General features: G+C 37.4%; 1 protein-coding gene across 7 annotated transcripts in view; it reads left to right on the top strand.

Annotated features, from left to right (window-relative positions):
• Positions 1 to 20,972, top strand: part of TTC3 (tetratricopeptide repeat domain 3) — a 117,890-nt gene that overhangs the window by 34,208 nt on the left and 62,710 nt on the right. For all 7 annotated transcript variants that reach the window (XM_041735281.1, XM_041735279.1, XM_041735284.1 and 4 more), the window contains 8 exons: positions 6,227 to 6,389; positions 7,318 to 7,363; positions 8,188 to 8,308; positions 9,636 to 9,699; positions 12,414 to 12,474; positions 14,191 to 14,275; positions 18,501 to 18,635; positions 19,288 to 19,368. In XM_041735281.1, coding sequence (XP_041591215.1) covers positions 6,227 to 6,389; positions 7,318 to 7,363; positions 8,188 to 8,308; positions 9,636 to 9,699; positions 12,414 to 12,474; positions 14,191 to 14,275; positions 18,501 to 18,635; positions 19,288 to 19,368 — 756 coding nt within the window. The remainder of the gene's footprint in view (positions 1 to 6,226; positions 6,390 to 7,317; positions 7,364 to 8,187; positions 8,309 to 9,635; positions 9,700 to 12,413; positions 12,475 to 14,190; positions 14,276 to 18,500; positions 18,636 to 19,287; positions 19,369 to 20,972) is intronic.

Raw genomic sequence — 20,972 nt, 5'->3', positions numbered from 1 at the left:
TGACCCTGACATTTGGCGTGTACTCTAAAATACTTATTCTATGGATGATAGAATTTTTTTTTAAAAGATTTTATTTATTTATTCATGAGAGAGACAGAGAGGCAGAGACATAGGCAGAGGGAGAAGCAGGCTCCCTGGAGTATACCCCAGCTGAGTGGTAGAATTTGAAAATTGATAAACCTACACAGGTTTATAATTTATACCTACATTGTAATCACTCAAAGTCCATAGTTTATCTTAGGATTCACTTCCTAAGTGTTTTATATACATATATTTTAAGATTTATTTATTTATTCATGAGAAACACAGAGGGAAGGGCAGAAAACACAGGCAGAGGGAGAAGCAGGCTCCCCGCAGGGAGCCCAATGTGGGACTTGATCCCAGATCCCAGGATCACGCCCTGAGCTGAAGGCAGATGCTCAACCGCTGAGCCACCCAGATGTCCCCCTAAGTGTTATATATGATGTGAGTTTAGACAAATGAATCATGACATTTACCTATCATTTAAACAGTATTTTCACTTTCCCCCAAATTCTCTGATTTGCCTGTCCAAACCCCTGGCAACCACTGATCTTCTGTTTCCATTAGTTTTACCTTTTCCAGCATGTCATAGAGTATGTAGCCTTCTCAAATAACCTTCTCTTTCCTTTAATAATATGCATTTAAGTCTCTGCTGTGTCTTTTCATGACATGATAGTGATTTCATTTTAGTGCTGAATAACAAATACTACATTGTCTGGATGCACCACCAGTTGATTTGTTGATTTATCAATTCACCTACTGAAGGACATGTTTGTTGCTTTTGAGTTTTGGCCATTATGAACAAAGGTGATATAAATACCTATGTGCAGGTTTTTATGTAGACATGTTTTCAACTCCTTTGGGTAATTACCAAGGAGTATGTTTGCTGGATCATATGACAAGAATATGTTTAGTTTTTTAAGGAAATGCCAAACTGTTTTCCAAAGTGACTGTACCATTTTGCATTCCCATTAGCCACAAGTGAAAGTTCCTGCTACTCCATATCCTTCTTGGCATTTGATATTGTCAGTGTCCTGATTTTTGGCCTTCCTAATAGGTATCTAAAGCAAGTATCTTGCTTTAATTTGCATTTTCCTAATGACGTATGTTATGGAGCAGCTTTTCATATGCTCATTTGCCACTATATACCTTTCTTGATGAGGTGTCTGTTAAGATCTTTGACTCGTTTTTATATGGGTTGTTTTCTTGTTGAATTTTTTTTTTAAAGATTGTATTCATTTATTCATGAGAGAGACAGAGAAGCAGAGACACAGGCAGAGGGAGAAGTAGGCTCCATGCAGGGAACCTGATCGAGTCCCTGGGCCAAAGGCAGGCGCCAAACCTCTGAGCCACCCAGGGATCCCCATTATTGTTGATTTTTTTAAGAGTTTTTGTGTATTTTGCATAATAGACCTTAACAGATTAGTCTTTGGTAAATATTTTCTCTGGATTGTGGCTTATCTTCTCATTTTCTTGACAGCAACTTTCAGAGAGCAGTTTTTAATTTAATTAAAGTCCAACTTATGGGGATCCCTGGGTGGTTCAGTGGTTTAGCACCTGCCTTCAGCCCAGGGTGTGATCCTGGGGTCCCAGGATTGAGTCCTGCATCAGGCTCCCTTCATGGAGCCTGCTTCTTCCTCTGCTTGTGTCTTTGCACCGCCCCCCCGCTTCTCTCTCTCTCTCTGTGTATCTCTTATGAATAAGTAAATAAAATCTTTTATAAAATAAAGTCCAGCTTATCAGTTATTTCTTTCATGGTACTTGCCTTTGGTATTGTATCTTTAAAGTCATTACCTTTTTTTTTTGCATTTTTACATTTAGTTCTATGATTCCTTTTAAGTTAATTTTTGTGAAGGATGTAAGGTCTAGATGCTTTTTTTTTTTTTTTTTTTTGATGTAGGTGCTCCAGTATCACTGTTGAAAAGGCTGTCTTTTTCATTGTATTGCCTTTGTTATCGTTGTCAAAGATCTGTTGACTATATTTATGTGGGTTCATTCACTTTATTTAAATAGGGATGTTTTGTGATGATTGTAGAAATACTTGTGTAGATGCAAAACACAAATCCTAGTATGTATTAAAAACATTTGGTTACTATATCTAGGTCATTTTTTTCATTTTATTTTACTGGAAACAAGTGCTCATTAAAAGGTGGCTTGAGCTTCAAAAGCGAAGGTGAACTGTGCAAGGTGCATTCTGTACTTCTACTTTAGATGAACTATGAGCCTATGTCTGTTGAGTCTCTTCTCTATGATATAAGGCTGTATAAGAAGGTTCTCTTTAGATTTCTGTGAAGGTGAGCCATTGTTCTTCCTTCTTTCCAGATAGAGAAGACTGATAAAATGCCAGCTGCCCTACACGCGCTTTCAGGCTCAAGAGAGTGTGTGTCATTGTATACCAAAGAGTGGGAATTTTTCTGGTATTATCAGTAGACATTTGTTATCATTTCTTTTTGCATTGCCTTCTGATATGGTTATATAGCATACAAACTAGTAGCCTCACAGATGTCCACAAGAACCTTTTAATATTGAGGGGTATATTAAGACTCTTGTTTGTGAGTGACAAAACCTAACTCAGATTTGGCCTAAGTAGTTGGTTCGCATAATTGAAAAGTCTAGGCATTACCTGTAGGCATGACTGGATCCAAATCCGTACACATTTTTTTCCCCATTTCTCAGTTTTGGTTTTTTGTTAGCTTTGTTTTCAGTCTCCTTTATCCCTTTTAATTCTGTGTTTCTTTTTAGGTGGGTTCTATTGCTGTATTGACTTCACTGATTTTTTTTTCCTTCTGCAATGTCTAATCTGCCCCAATTTTCTTCCAATGTATTTTTCATCTTAAATGATGAAACTTCCATCTTTAGAGTTTCAGTTTGAGTATTCCTTATGTATTTCACATCTTGATACATTCAGTCTTTCTTTTAGTTTCTTGCACATATGGAATATGTTTATAATTGTTCTAATGTTCTTGTCTACCAATTCTATCCTCTGTGTCATTTCTGACTCTTTTCGATTGTTTCTTCCTTATAGATCACATTTTCCTTCTTTGCATACCTAATGATATTTTTTTGGATGCAAGACATTGTTTTTACTGATATTTTTGTGTATCTGTAAATATTTTTGAGCTTCATTTTGGGATGCAGTAAAGTTACTTGGAAACAGTGTAATTCTTTGGAGTCCTGTTTTAAGCTTTGATAGATTGGGAACATAGTGGTATTTGGTTAAGGGCTATCTTTTTATCTATAACTGAAGCAAAATGCTTCTGAATACTCTGCCTGTTATTCCATGAATTATGATGTTTTCCACTCTGGCTGGTGGAAACAAGAATTGTTCCTGGCCCTGTGGGAATGCTGACTGTTGTTTCCTTATTAGCCTTTCTAGTGGTTCTTTCCCTGGTTTGAGTTTTGGGTAGTTGTCCCACATGTATGTACTGATTAGTACTCATCTCAAGACTTAACGTGGGGGCACCATGTGAGGATCTCTGGAGTTCTCTGTGGAGCAGCCTCCTCTCTCTTCCTTTGTGCTGTGAACTTGCACTGCCTTGGCTCTCCTGGACTCCTGTCGCTGTCTCCTGAACTGAAATTGCAGTCCATGCCTGGGTTCCTTCTCCCTGTGCTATAGAAATTCTATTAGAAATTAGAAATTAGAAATTCCATTCAGTAAGCTGGACCAATCAATCATAGGGCTTTTGTTTTATGTGTTTCTTATCTCTTGGGGGTCACTTTCTTTTGTTGCCTGATATTCAGTTTCTTGCCAACCTTTGTTTCATATATCTTGTCCTTGTTTGTTTGTTTTAGGCAAGAGTGTAAATCCAAATCCCTGTTAATTCCATCTTTACCAGAAGTGGTAATCATAGTGTAGGCTCTCTTGGCTTCATTTTTTAAAAGACTTTTACCATGTAGTAGGAGCCCCAAACTCATATCCTTAATAACTGTTAATTCTCGTGGCAAGGGAACCTAATCTTTTATTTTATTTTTTTTAAAGATTTATTTATTTATTTATGATAGAAAGAGAGAGAGAGAGAGAGAGAGAGAGAGAGAGAGAGGTAGAGACACAGGAGGAGGGAGAAGCAGGCTCCATTCTGGGAGCCCGACGTGGGACTCGATCCCGGGACTCCAGGATCGCACCCTGGGCCAAAGGCAGGCGCTAAACCGCTGAGCCACCCAGGGATCCCCGAACCTAATCTTTTAGTACCTATATATTACAACTAAGGGATGCCTCAGACTGATCCTGATCCATGTACCCACGAATAGACTGATCCTATGACCTGGAAAATGGTGCATTTCGATTGGTCAGTCTCCTGGGTCATATACTTCTCTCCCTTAATTTTTGAGATGGAGCACTAGTCCCAGTCCTGCCATTACTATGGGGTGTAGGGACATGGTGGCACCCAAAAGGAGAGGATGCTAGGCAAATGAACAACAGGGAATTTCTATATATGTGATAGAGTGAGGTAGTGTCAAAGAAAAGCAAAACTGTATTGTTTTGAATTCAGGAAACTCTGAGATGCCTTTAATTTTTTTTTTTTTTTTTTATGATAGTCACACAGAGAGAGAGAGAGGCAGAGACATAGGCAGAGGGAGAAGCAGGCTTCATGCACCGGGAGCCCGATGCGGGATTTGATCCCGGGTCTCCAGGATCGCGCCCTGGGCCAAAGGCAGGTGCTAAACCGCTGCGCCACCCGGGGTTCCCGTGAGATGCCTTTAATTTAAGCTTCATTCAGATAACTTTAGCAGTGAGATCTGAATAAACTCCTTTCTCAACCAGTAGACACTATACTACGTTTTACAGAGTTTAGGGGATCCAGCAAAAGATGAGGAAGATGGGAGATTAGGAGGTGGGGATGAGGAAGAGAAAGAAAAAATGTTTTCTACACATTTAGCAGGTATGGTTTATAATCCATCATATTTCTTATGCTGTGACTTATTTTTTTTTTACGTAGTTACCTAAATTTTGAGGTTGGAATATTCCTGGAGGATAGGATGTTAGTCTTATAGTATATCTGAGAAATCTGTCTTCATATGCCTTTTGAGGAAAAGCGAAGTTTAAGCAAATGCAATCTGAATTGGAATCTTTGATCTGAGCCTTAATAGTCTGGCTAAGAAAGTGCTTCAGAATTTACAGATTGGGTTGGTACACAGAGCAGGATTATATATGGATGGAACCTGCATAAACAAAGGTCCCTGTGGTTGATTCTGGCCTTTTTTTTTTTTTAGTGAAAAGCTCATTTTTCCTAAAGGGGTCACTTATTTCTGACTCAGTAGTTTCTCATAGAGTGAGAATGTCCTTTGTTAAATCTGTAGTAAAGAGGAAGAAACTCTGAACTCAGAGTCATAAGGTCAGTATTCTTTGGTTTGCCTCTGAGTAAGTGTGACAGTAGGCCAATTTCTAGCATCTCTCGGTAAGTCAGTTCTCAAGTGGAGATACTGTGCCTTCAATGGAAGTTCAGTTTGTGAGTAGCTAGAAGAGGAGGTGGTGGAGTTAGTCTCAGGTTTGGTTATATTAGCTTTCTAGATTAAAATATTCATCCTTGGGATAGAGATTTCCCAAAATGGATAAATCAGGCCAGACAGGACTATGTGGTTCTGTAGCAAACAAAACAAAACCAAAAGCCCTGATAATTGGAATTGTGTAAATGAGTGATTTTCCGATCTTTTCTTAAAACCAAGCACAACACTTAGAGATGAAATAATTAAAAGTTGATTAAGAACAAGCTGAATGGAAGATCTAACCTAGATGCACCCCTTATTTGTGACCATGCTCTTCATAGGGGGCGAAAAACCACTTATAAGCTGATTGTTCCTTCCAGCTCTAAAATTTGTTTAATTTAGAAAATGTAGGGAATGTGATGACTTAGAGACTATTACTACCTTAAAATATTTTTGAAAAAAATAAAGTTATTTATAATGAGTGTTTTTTGTACTTTATTTGGCACAAAGTAATATATTTTGTTCTTTACTAGTAAACTGTAATAAAGGTTGAATTATTTTCTTTGGGGTACAAAAATCTCATAAGCAAAAATACTGATTTCTAGTTAAATTTCTAGTTAAAATTATTATAAACATTATTATTAACATTTAAATTTTTTATTGGTAGGATCCTAATCTAACATTTTGAGTAATCAGTTTTCAAGCAAAATATTTTTCCTTATCTATTTTCTTTAACTTAAGCATATTTTTGAGAAAAAATTAAATTTATCTTTTGGAACAGGGTCATTATCGTTATTGTGCTGCTCTTTCTATGCTGGGGGAATATGACTGGGCCCTGCAAGCAAACATAAAAGCTCAAAAACTCTGTAAAAATGACCCTGAGGGAATCAAGGATCTAATTCAGCAGCATGTAAAGTTACAAAAACAAATAGAAGACCTGCAAGGTATTTCACCTAAGATTCTTTGGTTACAGTTGAATTCCCTTTAAAACTCTTGAAGGTGGGTTTCTTGGATTAATGGAGGATCATAAGTCAACTCTCAGGTGATTTGTGCTTATTTTGTTACATTATCTTGGTCAAGTCACTGAAGTTTTCCATTTCTGTTTGTGTGGAAGTACGTACATTAGTGTTATATTCCACTAGGTAATTATAAATTATTTGTATTTTTATTTGAAACATAACAAATGATTATTCTTCTATAGAAAAATATGCCTTGAGATTTTGAAGAAAATGAAGCCTTTTGAAACAAAATTGTTTAAAATTTTTTCCTCCATTTTAAGACCCTTCAGTAGAGTCGTTTGATGTTTTTGCACCAAGTGTGTGGTTAATTCTGTAGCATGCTGAACACATACGCTTATATACATTTGTATGTGGGTACAGACACATATGTCAGAAACCAGCTGTTCGGGCTAGGAATTCTAGATTTTCATTCACTTGTTTTCTTTCTTAAGTGATTTTGCTTTCTCCAATGCCTGAAATTCCCTTACTCTATACTTTCAGTTTATAGGTCTTTTCCTATTTTTTCTGCTTTGGGTATTTAGTGTCTTAGGAAGCTGAGCTGTTATCATCCAACATAACATGATTATAAGATTGTGAGCTCCTTGAAGACAGGTACCATCTCTGATTTGGATTTATATACTGCTGCATGTAGTCAATGATCAATGTAATGGGATGTCAAATAAGGCTGTGTAACATTTTGCTGAAGCTATCCTGAAAACTAAAAACATCTGGAAATAAGAATTATTTAGGTTTATTTTTCAGTTCTGTAAATTTGATGTTCTTACTGTCAACTTAAAGGATATTTGAAAATCTCTTCAAAGTATGTATTGCCAATCCACTGATTACTATGTATGTGTGTGATTGGTTTTTATAGGTCGAACACCAACTAGAAATCCAATTAAAGCCTTTTATGAAAGCAGGTGAGTCGATACCAGTCAGATCAGTAGCTGTTACTTGGGATGGCTCTGCCGTATAAATTTCAGAATTACTGTATCTGATGCTTTGTGGCTCATAGCAACCACAGTAAAGTTGGGGAGAGAAGGAAGAAGGGTTTGTGTCTAAGATCAGGTGACCTGTGAATGTCAGATTTATTTTGTGGACTGTTTTATTGAGCCATTTGCATGTGTATTTATGGGAGATCAGTAGCCTAAACCTCTGGGAAAATATGGGTGAAGTGTTAATTGGATGTCATTGTGCTTGGATAGGAGTACTTTTTTCAGTGAGGGTCATGGCAGCAGAGAACAGAACACAGTCTGTACCTTTAACTCTAAGCTCCTGTCCTGAAAACATGTACATCCAGCCTCTTGGTTCTTTTCTAAGACTAGGACACTTCCTGTTAGAAATAGACAATAGACAGATTCAAGTATGCTCACAAGAAAACAAATAGCAGCCAGGGTTCTATATTTATTACTTGGCAATTAAAATAGATGTTTTTTTCCTCCACATATGTTAGATGCCTAAGATACTGAAGCTGTTAAATTTAAAACCAGAAGACTTCCTTATTTTAATATTAGAAACCAGAATATATTATTGAACTGTTGTTAATCTATTTTGAGTTTTTACTATGAAATTTAAAGTAATATTTGTATATAAAACCCTATGTCAGAGGTAGATTCTTTTTAAGTATTACCCTTCTTCCAAGGAAAAAAGGCAGTATTTGCTGAAACTTGTTTATTTGAAGGATAACTTTTAAAAATGCATGCTAATGAACAGAAATAAATTATTTCTTTTATTTCCTGTTCAGGGCCTACATACCTAGTTTATCAGCACCTGCATTTAGTACTTCACTTAACTTTGTGGAAACTGAAAAAGATTCCAGAAAAACTAACCGCGAAATGGCAAACGGTGGTAATCAGAATCTAAAGGTAGGTTCAGTAAAAAACGAAAATTAAAATGATTTCTTCAACTATAGATAGTCTCATGTTTTTACAATAGTATTCCAGTAATAATGGAAATTAAATATTTTGATGATATGAATTCCTTTTTCCAATGAAAGCAAAGAGAATGATACTTTTTTTTTCCTCTTAAAGATTTTATTTATGAGAGAAAGGCAGAGACACAGGCAGAGGGAGAAGCAGGCTCTGTGCAGGGAGCCCGATGTGGGACTCGATCCTGCAACTCCGGGATCACGTCTGGGCTGAAGGGAGATACTCAACCACTGAGCCACCCAGGTGTCCGAGAATGATTCTTTTTAATAAATATTCCACTATGTCCTTCGTCTACATGAGGAAAATATTTCAGTGTCACAGAGTTTCTTTTGAAATCACATTGGTGTGTTTTCAAAATGTGTTCTTCTAAATATCATTTTATCACTTGGGTAGTTCTCTTTGTATGCCTTTCCTGCTTTACATGTCTCTCAAACAGCCCCTTGGGAATGAGTGACAGTGAGGTCTGGTGGCCATGTCACCTCACTTCTTACAGTGCTTCCGATTTTTCTTTTCCTCCCCTTTTTTTTGCAGTCTACTCGGCTGCCTGGCACCGCATGAGCTCACCCACAGGAGTTGTGTTATATTGGGCCTGGGGGCACGCCTTCCCCATCTCTGCCTGAGGCATTTGTGTGGCATTTGTGTAGCCTCCTATTGCTCTTCCCAGCAGTGGTCTCCAGCCTTGACTCCCTACTGTGCTTACCAGCACCCAGGCCTCTTGGTTTTTGAGGCACCTCTAGGCCTTCTATCCTGACTCTAATTGATATCCTAGATATCCTGAATTGGAGTTTTCCTCTGACAGTTGTATACTAAAAGCTCAGCAGATATCACCAAGTCCATGTTAATATTTCTCTCCAGGGTTTTCTAGGAGAAAAGGAAATGATATTTTGGAGTATGTGGCTGGTAGGCATTTAAAGGAGCTTTTCCAACTCACTGTGTAGTCCTTTTATTGTTAGTAATGAAAATCTCAGAGGCTGTATTCAGTTAGAGAGAGGAGCATACAGGGAAGGATGCAATAGTATTTATTCAGTACACTTATTAAATAATCTGTCAGGCATCATGCCAGGTGTTGGAAGTAGAATTATCATTAGAGAATTTGTCATATTATCACTAGATATCATTTTGTTTGTTTCCTTACTTAGGCCTAATTATCTGTTGATTTTAGGCCGTTAGGTAAATTCTGTTCCATTCTGTTTTATTATTTAGCAGTTGAGTGCTTTATGGCTTTATTTTTTTTAAATCTCATGAATTTTGTTTTCATGGATAGGTGGTAGATGAAGCTTTGAAGGTAGATGATTGTGACTGTCATCCTGAATTTCTACCACCATCAGGTAAGTTTTTTCCTTAGTAAGTTGTTGCTGAATTAAGGTAGCGTTCTTAAAACTCCAGCCCCAATGTTTGCACGAACCTCACGTACATCTGCTTTTGCTCTTCTTTTACTTTATAATGCTTCTATGTTAAGAAAACATTGAATACTTATTTGAAATCAGTGCTCGGTCTTTTCATATTATTTAATACATTTAATTTCAGAAATTCAAATAAATGTAGAAAGGGAGGATGAAACTCTTTGATCTGCTACCTAATTTCCATGAGGCCAGTTTTTTTTTTTAATTTTTAAAGATTTTATTTATCAGAGAGAGAGAGAGAGCTCAAGTAGGGGGATCGGCAGAGGGAGAGGGAGAAGCAGACTCCTTGTTGAGCAGGGAGCCTGACTCGGGGCTTGATCCCAGGTCCCAGGGATCATGACCTGAGCTGAAGCAGATGCTCAATCAAGTGAGTCACCCAGGTGCCCAAGGCCAGTATTTTTCAGCTTTAATTTCATTAGTAGCCCCTGTCCATGTCCCAGGTGGCTTTTTAGACATATTTTTTTCCTGTTTGCCCTCCTACCACAAATACTGTTTATCCATTTATGTCCTGTACGTACATTTGTGCTTTATATATTTAAAAAGTTAGATTTTCTTTTTTCATCTGTTATGAACTAACTTTCACCCTGTTGGGGGGTGATGTTGAAAATGCTTTAGGCTGATACCAGTTTAACTTGTATGTGCTTAGTGCGTATGTTTATTTCTGCATCTAGTAAATACAGAGACACACAGTGGGACTTTGTTTACTTGGCATTATTGGGAAATTAAGGGTCCAGAGAAGCAAAAATTCATGCTCCATTTATTTCTCAGTCTCCCTTTACATGGCCAGATTTTGTTGAAAATCATGCTAAAGTGGATTATATGCTTCCCTGGCTTTTAAAACAGAGTTTAAGAAAAATATGGATTTTCTTGATGACTCAAGATTGCTATTAGATACAAGTATTTTGTCTAAGGCTTCCATGTGCTCATCCCAGGTTTATTTTGGTGAGATTGCTGACCTGGTTAGTGATCATCTCGCTCTCTTTTCCTTTTTCTTGTTTGTTGGCTCTTTTGTTTTCTTTTCAGTGTTTCTGTTTCTGGCAACCATTTCTGTCTTTTGCTTCCCTCAGTTCTGTCTTTTCTTAGGCTCCAGGGCCACATTTCCAGCTATTTACCCCTAGCCATTCCCATTTGGCTAGCACGTTGGAAAACTGTAAAGAGGGAGACTCAGGTGATTGTCTTACCTGATGTAAGTCTAATAGCACATGAAAATATCTTTGAAGATAAAACTTTTATTTTGGAAAACACCTTTTAATTTATTAATGTTTCAGGGCACATGAGTGGCTCAGTGGTTGAGCGTCTGCCTTTGGCTCAGGTCGTGATCCCCAGTGTCTGGGATCAAATCCCATATTGGGCTCCCTGCAGGGAGCTTGCTCTCTCTGCCTGTGTCTCTGTCTCTCTCTCTCTCTGTGTCTCTCATGAATAAATAAAATCTTAAAAAAAATAATTTATTGATGTTTTTTAGGCTGTTAGTATTGGATAGCACATTTAAGTAAATAAATACCGTCCACAATACCGTCAGCATCTGTGTTCAGTTAAAGAAATTGAGGTCCCAGGGTTAAAGCTACAGTTTTGCCCAAAATCAAACTGCAGGAATCAAATTAAAACTCTTTTGCCTTTCCAGAAGCCACTTTTGTTTTCTAAGGCCATCCATCAGCTTGACTCTGATTCTCTTCTTAATACATTGGTTCTGACTTGCCTCTGCTGTCTCTCCCCAAAGTTTCCATCAAAAACACCCTGTCCCTATTGCTGTGCTCCCTTCTACTCAACTTTATGCATGTTTCCCCCAACTCTTGCCCATGGGACCAATGCTGGGCTCATAAAGCTGGAGTATCAGAAGCAAAGGACCTCCGAGCACTCCCCTCAGCTGGCCTTTGCCGCCCCTTTCAAACCTTCTCTTCTTACCCAGCTCACCAGATCACACAGGTTTACTTAGAGTTTCTTAAAGTGAATGTCATTCTTGGGTTTGTCCCATCCTGTCCAAATCCTACTTGTTTGTTTCGTTTTTTAAGATTGTATTTATTTATTTATTAGAGAGCAAGCACAGGCAGAGGGAGGAGGGGTGGGGGAGGGGGAGACACAAGCTGACTCCCCGCTGAGCATAGAGCTGCTGCAGGCTCTGTCCCAGGACTCTGAGGTCATGACCTGAGCCAAAATCAGATACTTAGCCAACTGAGCCACCAGGTTCCCCAAGTTCTACTTGTTTCTTAAAGCTAAATACAAATGCTGCATCCCCACTAATACTTTTCCTGGCCACTCAAATTTAATGATTTCCACCTCAGTGAGTTTATAAGAGCAGTTAATATGGAATTAATATGTTAGTAACAGCATGCTATCTTCTCTTCTTCCTAAAGGTGGTTGTTGTGTAATTACTGGTGACTGTCTTTTTTTCCCATCTGATTATAGACTACCTGAGAATAGGAACTATGACCTATCTAAATAATATTGTTATTTACGTTCACAATTTTATAGTATACATAGACCTGCGTCATCGTAGCTGTTTTTTTTTTTACCTGTTTGTAGTTACATAAAATGTTGCTTCCTTTGCTGTTTATTCCAATTTACATATTTTCAATTAATTTGCTTTCAGGCTTGTTGATTTTTATGAACAGGTTTCAGGAACAAATACTTTGTATTCACAGGTCAGACTCCAAAATACAAAGGAAAACAAAAATCTCGAAACAATGAATTGGAGAAGTTCAGGTATGTTTTTTATTTGTGCCCCTCCCCCTCATAGCCTCCTCTTTTAAGAAAAAAGTAAAGGGGGAAAAACAAAGGATCTTTTATGTAGTAGCTATAATGAGTACTAAAATCCCTTTCAAATATCAAGGGTGTATCTTGTGGAGTGTGTCAGTTTTAGCCAAAGGATTATTAAATCTGAATGTTAGCCAGTATCTAAAAGGCATAGAATATGAGATCTATCAGTGTTAATTCTTAAAAATCACAAAATACATGCTCATGAGAAGAAAAAAATATTCAGAGAAGTATAAAGTGAGAATTACGTCTTCTCCCTATTTACTTACTTCACCTCTCCCACAGTTGCTTCTCTAGTGGCTTCCTTTAGGAATTCTCCATTAACAAGTTCTTGGCCATCTGGTGCTTACTCTGCACATACGGGCATGGGTATGTGTGTTTTTAGGGGCCCTTTTAAAAAAGTAGTTCTCCTTAAAGGAACGTGTTCACTAATGAAGCAACCACTTAAAAGTTCTATCAAATATCTCTTTCCCCCTGCAAATTAACAGTAGGAACTCTTGCCACCTATCTTTATAATTAATGCCCCCCCCATTGCCTACAAAGACATATATTGATTGCAAAGTGAGATTATAAATCTTAAAATGGATACAGAAAATCATGAGGCCAAGAAAAGTGACACTGGAGGCCCTGCAAAATCATTTCTGCCATAGTTACACCAGCTGTCAGCTTTCTCTTCTTCGTGTAAGGCTGATTCCTTGGTAGGTGCTTCAAGAAGGGTTTGAATAGCAAAGCACTAAGCAAAATAGTTAAGCCTCATTTTTTTAAAAAAATGATGCTGCTAGGAAAATTAAATTTAAAGCAGGGGCATAGGTACTATATTGTTCTATTATTCAGAAGGAAAATCCTAAGTCTTCCCCTTCTCCCTACTTAACCCTCAAAGGAGACCAAAAACATACAGGGTCATGCATAGTTATAATTCTAAACTGTTCTGCTAGAGATAAATTTATTTTTCTGATGTTTTGATTTTGTTTTCAAATTGAGAATTGATGTGGAAAATGGCAACTATTTGGTGTCAGCAAACACCACATAGAATTCCTGAATCTTGCTTATTATCCTCACCAGCATTGGGAGTCAGACTTTTAGAAACAGTTCTATCTTATTATTAGATTTTCATTAAGAGATGGAGCATCTTTGCAGTGTTTAATGAGCACATGTCTTGTTTCAAGGCTGTGTTATTGATGACCATATGTGGAATAACTTTTGATGATCAGTGTAAATCCTCCCAATTTCCTATTTTTCTTTAAGTTATTCTTGTATATTATCTTCATAATTTTTCTGGTTTCCCTCCATCTCTAATTTTATAGAGATTTTATTGCGATTTCATTGTATTAAGAGATTAATTTGAGGAGAATTGACTTTTTGGTAATATTTCAAAGGAGGAACTTGTGACTCCATTTATTCAGTGTTTAAAATGACCTTCACCTGCAGCACAGGGAATGTAGTAAAAAATATTGTAAAAATGTTGTATGGTGACAGGTCATGGTGACTACACTTATTGTAGTGAACTTTGTGTAATGTATAGTATTGCTGCATTGTATGCTTGAAACTAATGTAACATTGTATGTCAACTACAGTTTTTAAAAAATGGCCTTCTGTAAATATATTCTCTTTATATAAGCAAAACTATTTTATTTTAAGATAACTCAAAACATTTTTCTCTATTAGTTCTAGTTCACAAGGGAGTTTACCAGTAGATTTGAAGAACATCTTGGAAAAACAGTTCTCTAAATCTTCCAGAGCTGCACATCAGGTAAAGGAAAAGGCTTATTTCTTTTTCTTTCTTTCTTTCTTTTTTAATTTTCTCCAAAGATTTTATTTGAGAGAGAGAATGAGTGATGGGGAGGGATAGAGAGAAAGAGAAGCAGGGCAGCCCCGGTGGCTCAGCTGTTTAGCGCCTGCCTTCAGCCCAGGGCGTGATCCTGGAGCCCCAGAATCGAGTCCCACGTCAGGCTCCCTGCATGGAGCCTACTTCTCCCTCTGCCTGTGTCTCTGCCTTTCTCTCTCTCTTTCTCTGTGTCTGTCATGAATAAATAAGTAAAATCTTAAAAAAAAAAAAAAAAAGAGAGAGAGAGAGAAGCAGAATCCCCGCTGAGCAGGGAGCCCATGTGGGGCTCAACCCCAGGACCCAGAGACCATGACCTGAAAAGGCTTTATTCCTAATGAAAAAAGCAGCCTTTGAACAAAACATTTTTCTTATGAATGCTAATCATGTACATCTCTAAGATTTATTTTTTGTAGTTTAAGTTATGGACATATCTTATATATGACTGCTAAGAAACCAAACTATCACTAATTAAAATTTTTTTTTTAAGATTTTATTTATTCATGAGAGACAGAGAGAGAGAGAGAGGCAGAGACACAGGCAGAGGGAGAAGCTGGCTCCATGTAGGGAGCCCAACGTGGGACTCCATCCTGGGTCTCCAGGATTAGGCCCTGGGCTGAAGGCAGGCGCTAAACCGCTGAGCCACCTGGGCTGCCCACTAATTTAGATTTTAACTTGATAATCACTTTAACCAGAAATTTAACTAATGGTTGACACTGCAGAATTGTTTACTTCCCAGAGATTTAAAAATTTGAGATTCTTTGCTTTCCAGAGTTTTAACTTTTAAGATAATATACTTTAAGGCGTGCCTGGCTGACTCAGTTGGTAGAGCCTGTGACTAAATCTCCCAAGTTGTGAGTTCATGCCCCATGTTGGATGTATAGGTTTATTAAAAATAAATACGAAAATAGAGAAGTAGTTTAAGAAGATTTAAATTATTTTAAAAAGTTTGAGCACTCGCAGTTTTATTATACCTACCTTAAAACTGTTAAAGAGCAAACTTTATTCTTTGAAAGATTTAAGAGTAATCAAATAACTTTGTATATAAAATTCTGTAGTATTTAGGAAATAATTAAAAAGTATATATTATAAGGGGAAAAAGAGGGATCCCTGGGTGGCGCAGTGGTTTGGCGCCTGCCTTTGGCCCAGGGCGCAATCCTGGAAGCCTGGGATCGAGTCCCACATCGGGCTCCCGGTGCATGGAGCCTGCTTCTCCCTCTGCCTGTGGCTCTGCCTCTCTGTGTCTCTCACGAATAAATAAATAAAATCTAAAAAAAAAAAGGGGTGGGGGAAGATTACTAGGCAAAGCACAGAGGATTTTTAGGGCAGCGAAAATTCTCTGTATAATATTATAATAGCAGGCATATGTCCTTGAACATTTATCCAAAGCCGTAGAAGTACAACACCAAGAATGTATCCTGTGGTATACTATAGACTTTGAGTGATTGGGATGTGTGCATGTAGTTGATCTTTGGTAAGAAATATACTATTCTGGGTTAAAGAAAATGTGTACACACACACACATACACACTGGAGTATTACTTAGCCATAAAAAGAATAAAATATTGCCATTCTTGACAACATGGATGGACCTAGGGAGTATTTCACTAGGTGAAATAACTTAGAGAAAGACAAATACCATATGATTTTACTAATATGTGAAATTTGAAAAACAAAACAAAAATGAACACACACACACAGTCTCAAATATAGAGAACACACTGGTGTTTGCCAGACGGCAGAGGATGAGAGAATGGGTGAAATATGTGACAGGGATTGAGAAGACTTCCAGTTATGAAATAAATAACCATGGGGTGAAAAGTACAGCATAGAGAATATAGTGATTAACACTGCAATAACTCTGGATGGTGACAGATGGTAACTACACTTATTGTGGTGAGCACTGTATAGTGTTCAGCAGTGTCTAATCACTAAGTTGTATACCTGGAATTAATATAACATTGTATGTTAATGATGCTTCAATAAAAAGTTACATATACTGTTCTGATGAGTGATATAGTGGGGTTTGCATGGAAGGAGGCAATGAGTATATGGATATTTCTGTACCTCCTTTTCAATTTTGTTGTAAACCTAAAACTAAGAGAAAAACTCTTCTAAAAATTGCAATGGATACAGCTAAAAGATTACTTTGAAGGAAGTTTATCAAGCTAAATATGTGTAGTAAAAGAACAAAACCTTTTAAATTAATGAAGTATTTATCCTAGGAACTAGAAAAAAAAGAAAAATAGCAAATAAACCCAAAGAAAGTAGAAGGAAGGAAATAATAAAGATCAAAGTAGAAAATGATGAACTAGAAACAAACATAAAAGAAAGAATCCACAGAGCTAACAGTTGATTCTTTGCCATTATAAATAAAATTTATATGCTGGTGTTGGAACTGATTAAGAAAGAAGACATAAAACAATTTCAAGAGTGAACAAGGATGCATTTCTGAAGATTCTTGAATATTACAAATACATCAAAATACTATTATGAATGATGCCATACCAAGAAATTTCAAAATGTAAAAAAATGAAATGGATGAATTCCTAGAAAAACCCAACTTCTAAAAACTGATTCAAGAAGAAATAGAAACCTTGATGAAATCCAGAATCTACAGAACCATGACTGATCTCTGTTCTAGTCATTGAACATTTGTAGACTATGTAGTACTAAGTGAAAGATTGTCTTTTTTTTGGGTAAACATGATTCATAGTCTGCTTTGAAAAACTCATCCTTTACGTAAATACAATTTTCTTTCTTCTAAAGTAGAATATTGGATTTAAATTTAACTCCAAAAAAATGTATATTAACCTAGACTACAATACTTATTTTAATATGGAGGTCATTTTAAAATTCGTCTATTTAGGTACATATGACAATCTTATAGAGGACTGTAGGAATGAAGCATGTTTCAAGCAGTTTATGAAAACATATTTTTTTTTTAAGATTTTATGTATTTATTCATGACAGACACAGAGAGAGAGAGGCAGAGACACAGGCAGAGGGAGAAGCAGGGTCCATGCAGGGAGCCTGACGTGGGACTCGATCCCGGGTCTCCAGGATCAGGCCCTGGGCTGAAGGTGGCAGTAAACTGCTGAGCCACCCAGGCTGCCCTGAAAACATATTTCTAATCCATTGCATAAAAGCATCTTTAGAATTTCTGACAGTTGGGGATTTTTTTTAAAATTGTATTTGTTTATTCACAAGCGACACACAGAGAAAGAGGCAGAGACCTAGGCAGAAAGAGAAGCAGGCTTCCTCTGGGGGAGCCTGATGTGGGACTTGATCCTAGGACCCCAGGATTGTGACCTGAGCCAAAAGCAGACACTCAACCACTGAGCCACCCAAGTGTCCCTGATTTTGTTTTTATTTTTTATGCTTTTCCCTTTGCATTTAACCTGATAGTATCTCTCCTGATACTTTTATTGTGTTCAGGTACATGTTGTGCAGAAGTAGAGCCAAAGATTAAAATACGCATTTCTTGCTGAGAATTAAGGTTTGTTCCAGAGCATGAGGGCAGATGTTAAAATCTGATAGTGATCAGTAAATTGATTGCTTGTTCTTACTTGTCTAAATCTAGTCAGCCAGATAGTTATTTCAATGGTAGCTGGTGTTTTCTGTGCTGTTAAAACTTCTAAGTGCTGTCTGTTCAATGAAAAGTGAGCAAGGCTTAGAACCATGTAGTGTAAAATGAACTACCCTTTCTTGTTATGAGTAGCAGCAGGAGTGTTGGCAATAAGATGGTGAAGCAGTACCTTTCGATTTTCACTATAAAGGTGCCATGTATGGGCAGCCCGGGTGGCTCAGCGGTTTGGCGTCGCATTCGGCCCAGGGTGTGGTCCTGGAGACCCAGGATCGAGTCCCACATCGGGCTCCCTGCATGGAGCCTGCTTCTCCCTCTGCCTGTGTCTTTGCCTCTCTCTCTCTCTCTCTCTCTGTCTCTCATGGATAAATAAATAAAGTTAAAAAAAAAAAAGGTGCCATGTAGAGAAAGGAGTATAATGCAAAAAGGCAGCTTTGGATATTTATTGACATATTTTATGATCAGTTATAAAATAAAACTGCCCTAAGATGAACTTTGGCATCTTAAGTTTTAGGCTAAACACATACAGCTCTGGATTACTTAATACAATTTTTTTTTTTTTTGCAGGATTTTGCTAATATAATGAAAATGCTGAGAAGCTTAATCCAGGATGGTTACACGGCTTTGTTGGAGCAGCGTTGCCGCAGTGCTGCACAGGCCTTCACAGAATTACTCAATGGTTTAGATCCTCAAAAAATAAAGGTAAAATTGCCTTGCAGCTTGTTTATCAATGCATATACATTTCAGGTGAATGTAGAAGAGAACCAAGGCTTTAACTTTATTGTATGAACATACCTTAGTCCTACCTCAGATTGGCTGTATCTGCTCCAGGTTGTGAGAAGCTGTAATGCTCTGTCTGATTCAGCCTTTATGGTTTCACTTAGTATATTACCCAGGTTTAGACTCTCCTTCTCTACTTGGTGTTCATTAGAATACTTAGCTTCTCCTACAAAAGTACTGAATCAAGGTTTTGGACTTGCGTTAGTTCCATCTTTTCATCCAGAAAGAATTAGATAGATATATAATTTATGCTAGATTGTAAGAGAGCAAATGTCTTAATCCATCACTAGTACCTACTTACAATGAAAAGAAAATGACTCAGTTATTCTGATCTGCTGTGAACCACACCTTCAAGGAACTGAGACAATGTTTCTGTGTTTTAAATACATGATTTCATTATAACTATAGCTTTGCAAAATATATTTTCTAATTCTGTTTGGCCTTTGTTTCAGTCATAGTGATTAGAGAGATTTCGTTACATTTTTTTTTTCTCCTGTTGTGGCTAACAAGTTAGTATGATGTAAATTGGGCAAAATTATGTTCACATTTTTAACTGGACCATTTTTATTGACAGCAATTGAACCTGGCCATGATTAACTATGTCTTAGTAGTCTACGGACTTGCTATTTCTCTCCTTGGAATAGGACAGCCTGAGGTAAGATTTGTAAGAGAGATAATAAATAGTTAAAATGTGCCATTAATTTTAGAAGATACGTAAAAAATTTTGCCACTTTGGCTTAATTCTTTTTGTGTATTTTCTTGATAATTTCTTCTGAAGTACCTGTTTAATTTGTGGTGTTTTTATTGAAAAGAAAATGTAGTTGGTGATCCTATTAGAAAAAAGGTGTGTCAGATGACCAGTAGGAATCTTTTTACTTGTATAAAAAGTAAAAGGCCTATTGTAGCATCATAGATTTAAGAAAATAGGTTGAGTGAAAAAGACAAGTTGCAGAACATAATAAATGTTGTGATAACACTATGTGCAATTTGGAAAACATATGGAACAATAGCATACATTGTTTATAACCTCTCTGCCTCTTTTTTTTTTTTTTAAGATTTATTTATTTAGGGATCCCTGGGTGGCGCAGCGATTTGGCGCCTGCCTTTGGCCCAGGGCGCGATCCTGGAGACCCGGGATCGAGTCCCACATCAGGCTCCCGGTGCATGGAGCCTGCTTCTCCCTCTGCCTGTGTCTCTGCCTCTCTCTCTCTCTGTGTGTGACCATCATAAATAAAAAAAAATAAAAAAAAAATTTTTTTTAAAGATTTATTTATTTATTCATGAGACACACAGAGAGAGGTAGAGACATAGGCAGAGGGAGAAACAGGGTCCCTGTGGGAGCCCAGTACGACACTTGATCCTGAGACCTCAGGATCACGACCTGAGCCGGAGGCAGATGCTCAACCACTGAGTTACCCAGGCGTCCCTTATCTCTGCCTCTTGTAAAGGTGACAAAAAACATAGGCTAGCCCAACATCAAGTTTAAGATAACGGTTGCGTTTAGTGATGGAAGGAATGGGCCTGGGGAGATAAGAAAGGAGACTTCAACTTTGTGTTAAGATCTGTTAGTTCTAGGTGCTAAGTGTTTTGGTATTTTATTATCTTCTGAAGTGCAGGCTTCCCACAACCACAATCAGTGTATAGGTGTGAGCACACATGGTTTCCATTACTCATGATTCTTCGGGCTCTCCTGGAAAGTGAGCTTATCTGCACTGCACAGTATTATACAGTTGACCCTTGAACGATACGAGTTTGAATTGCATGGGTCCACTTACTTATACATGGATTTTTTTTTAAAAACATAGTACAGTACTGTGAATGTATTTTTTCTTTATGATTTTCTTTTCTCTTGCTTTACTATAAGGATACAGTATATACCACATATATAAAATATGTGTTAATCCACTCTGTTATTGATAAGGCTTCCAGTCAAGTAGGTTATTAGTAGTAAAGTTTTTGGAGAATCAAAAGTTATACCTGTATTTTTAGTTGCATGACCCCTGCATTGTTCAAGAGTCAGCTGTACTTTGCTTTCTATGGTTTTCTTTTAGTTTTTAATAAAAGTTAAAATTGCTCTAGAATTACCTCAGGTATAATATATCCTTTCTGCCAACTAGGGCTCAAGTGTCCTTGAGGAAATGAAGATGTAACCATAACTGTTACCTAATAAGGATCCAGTCATCTGTTAGGTTCTACTCTCAGTGTGGTCCACAGTGTCTGAGGTTCATTTTCCTTGTTATATGCTTCTTTCCTTGTTCT

This window comes from Vulpes lagopus, chromosome 20, assembly GCF_018345385.1.
Source record: "Vulpes lagopus strain Blue_001 chromosome 20, ASM1834538v1, whole genome shotgun sequence".
NCBI lineage: Eukaryota > Metazoa > Chordata > Mammalia > Carnivora > Canidae > Vulpes > Vulpes lagopus.
This window is presented reverse-complemented; position numbering and strand designations above follow the sequence as displayed.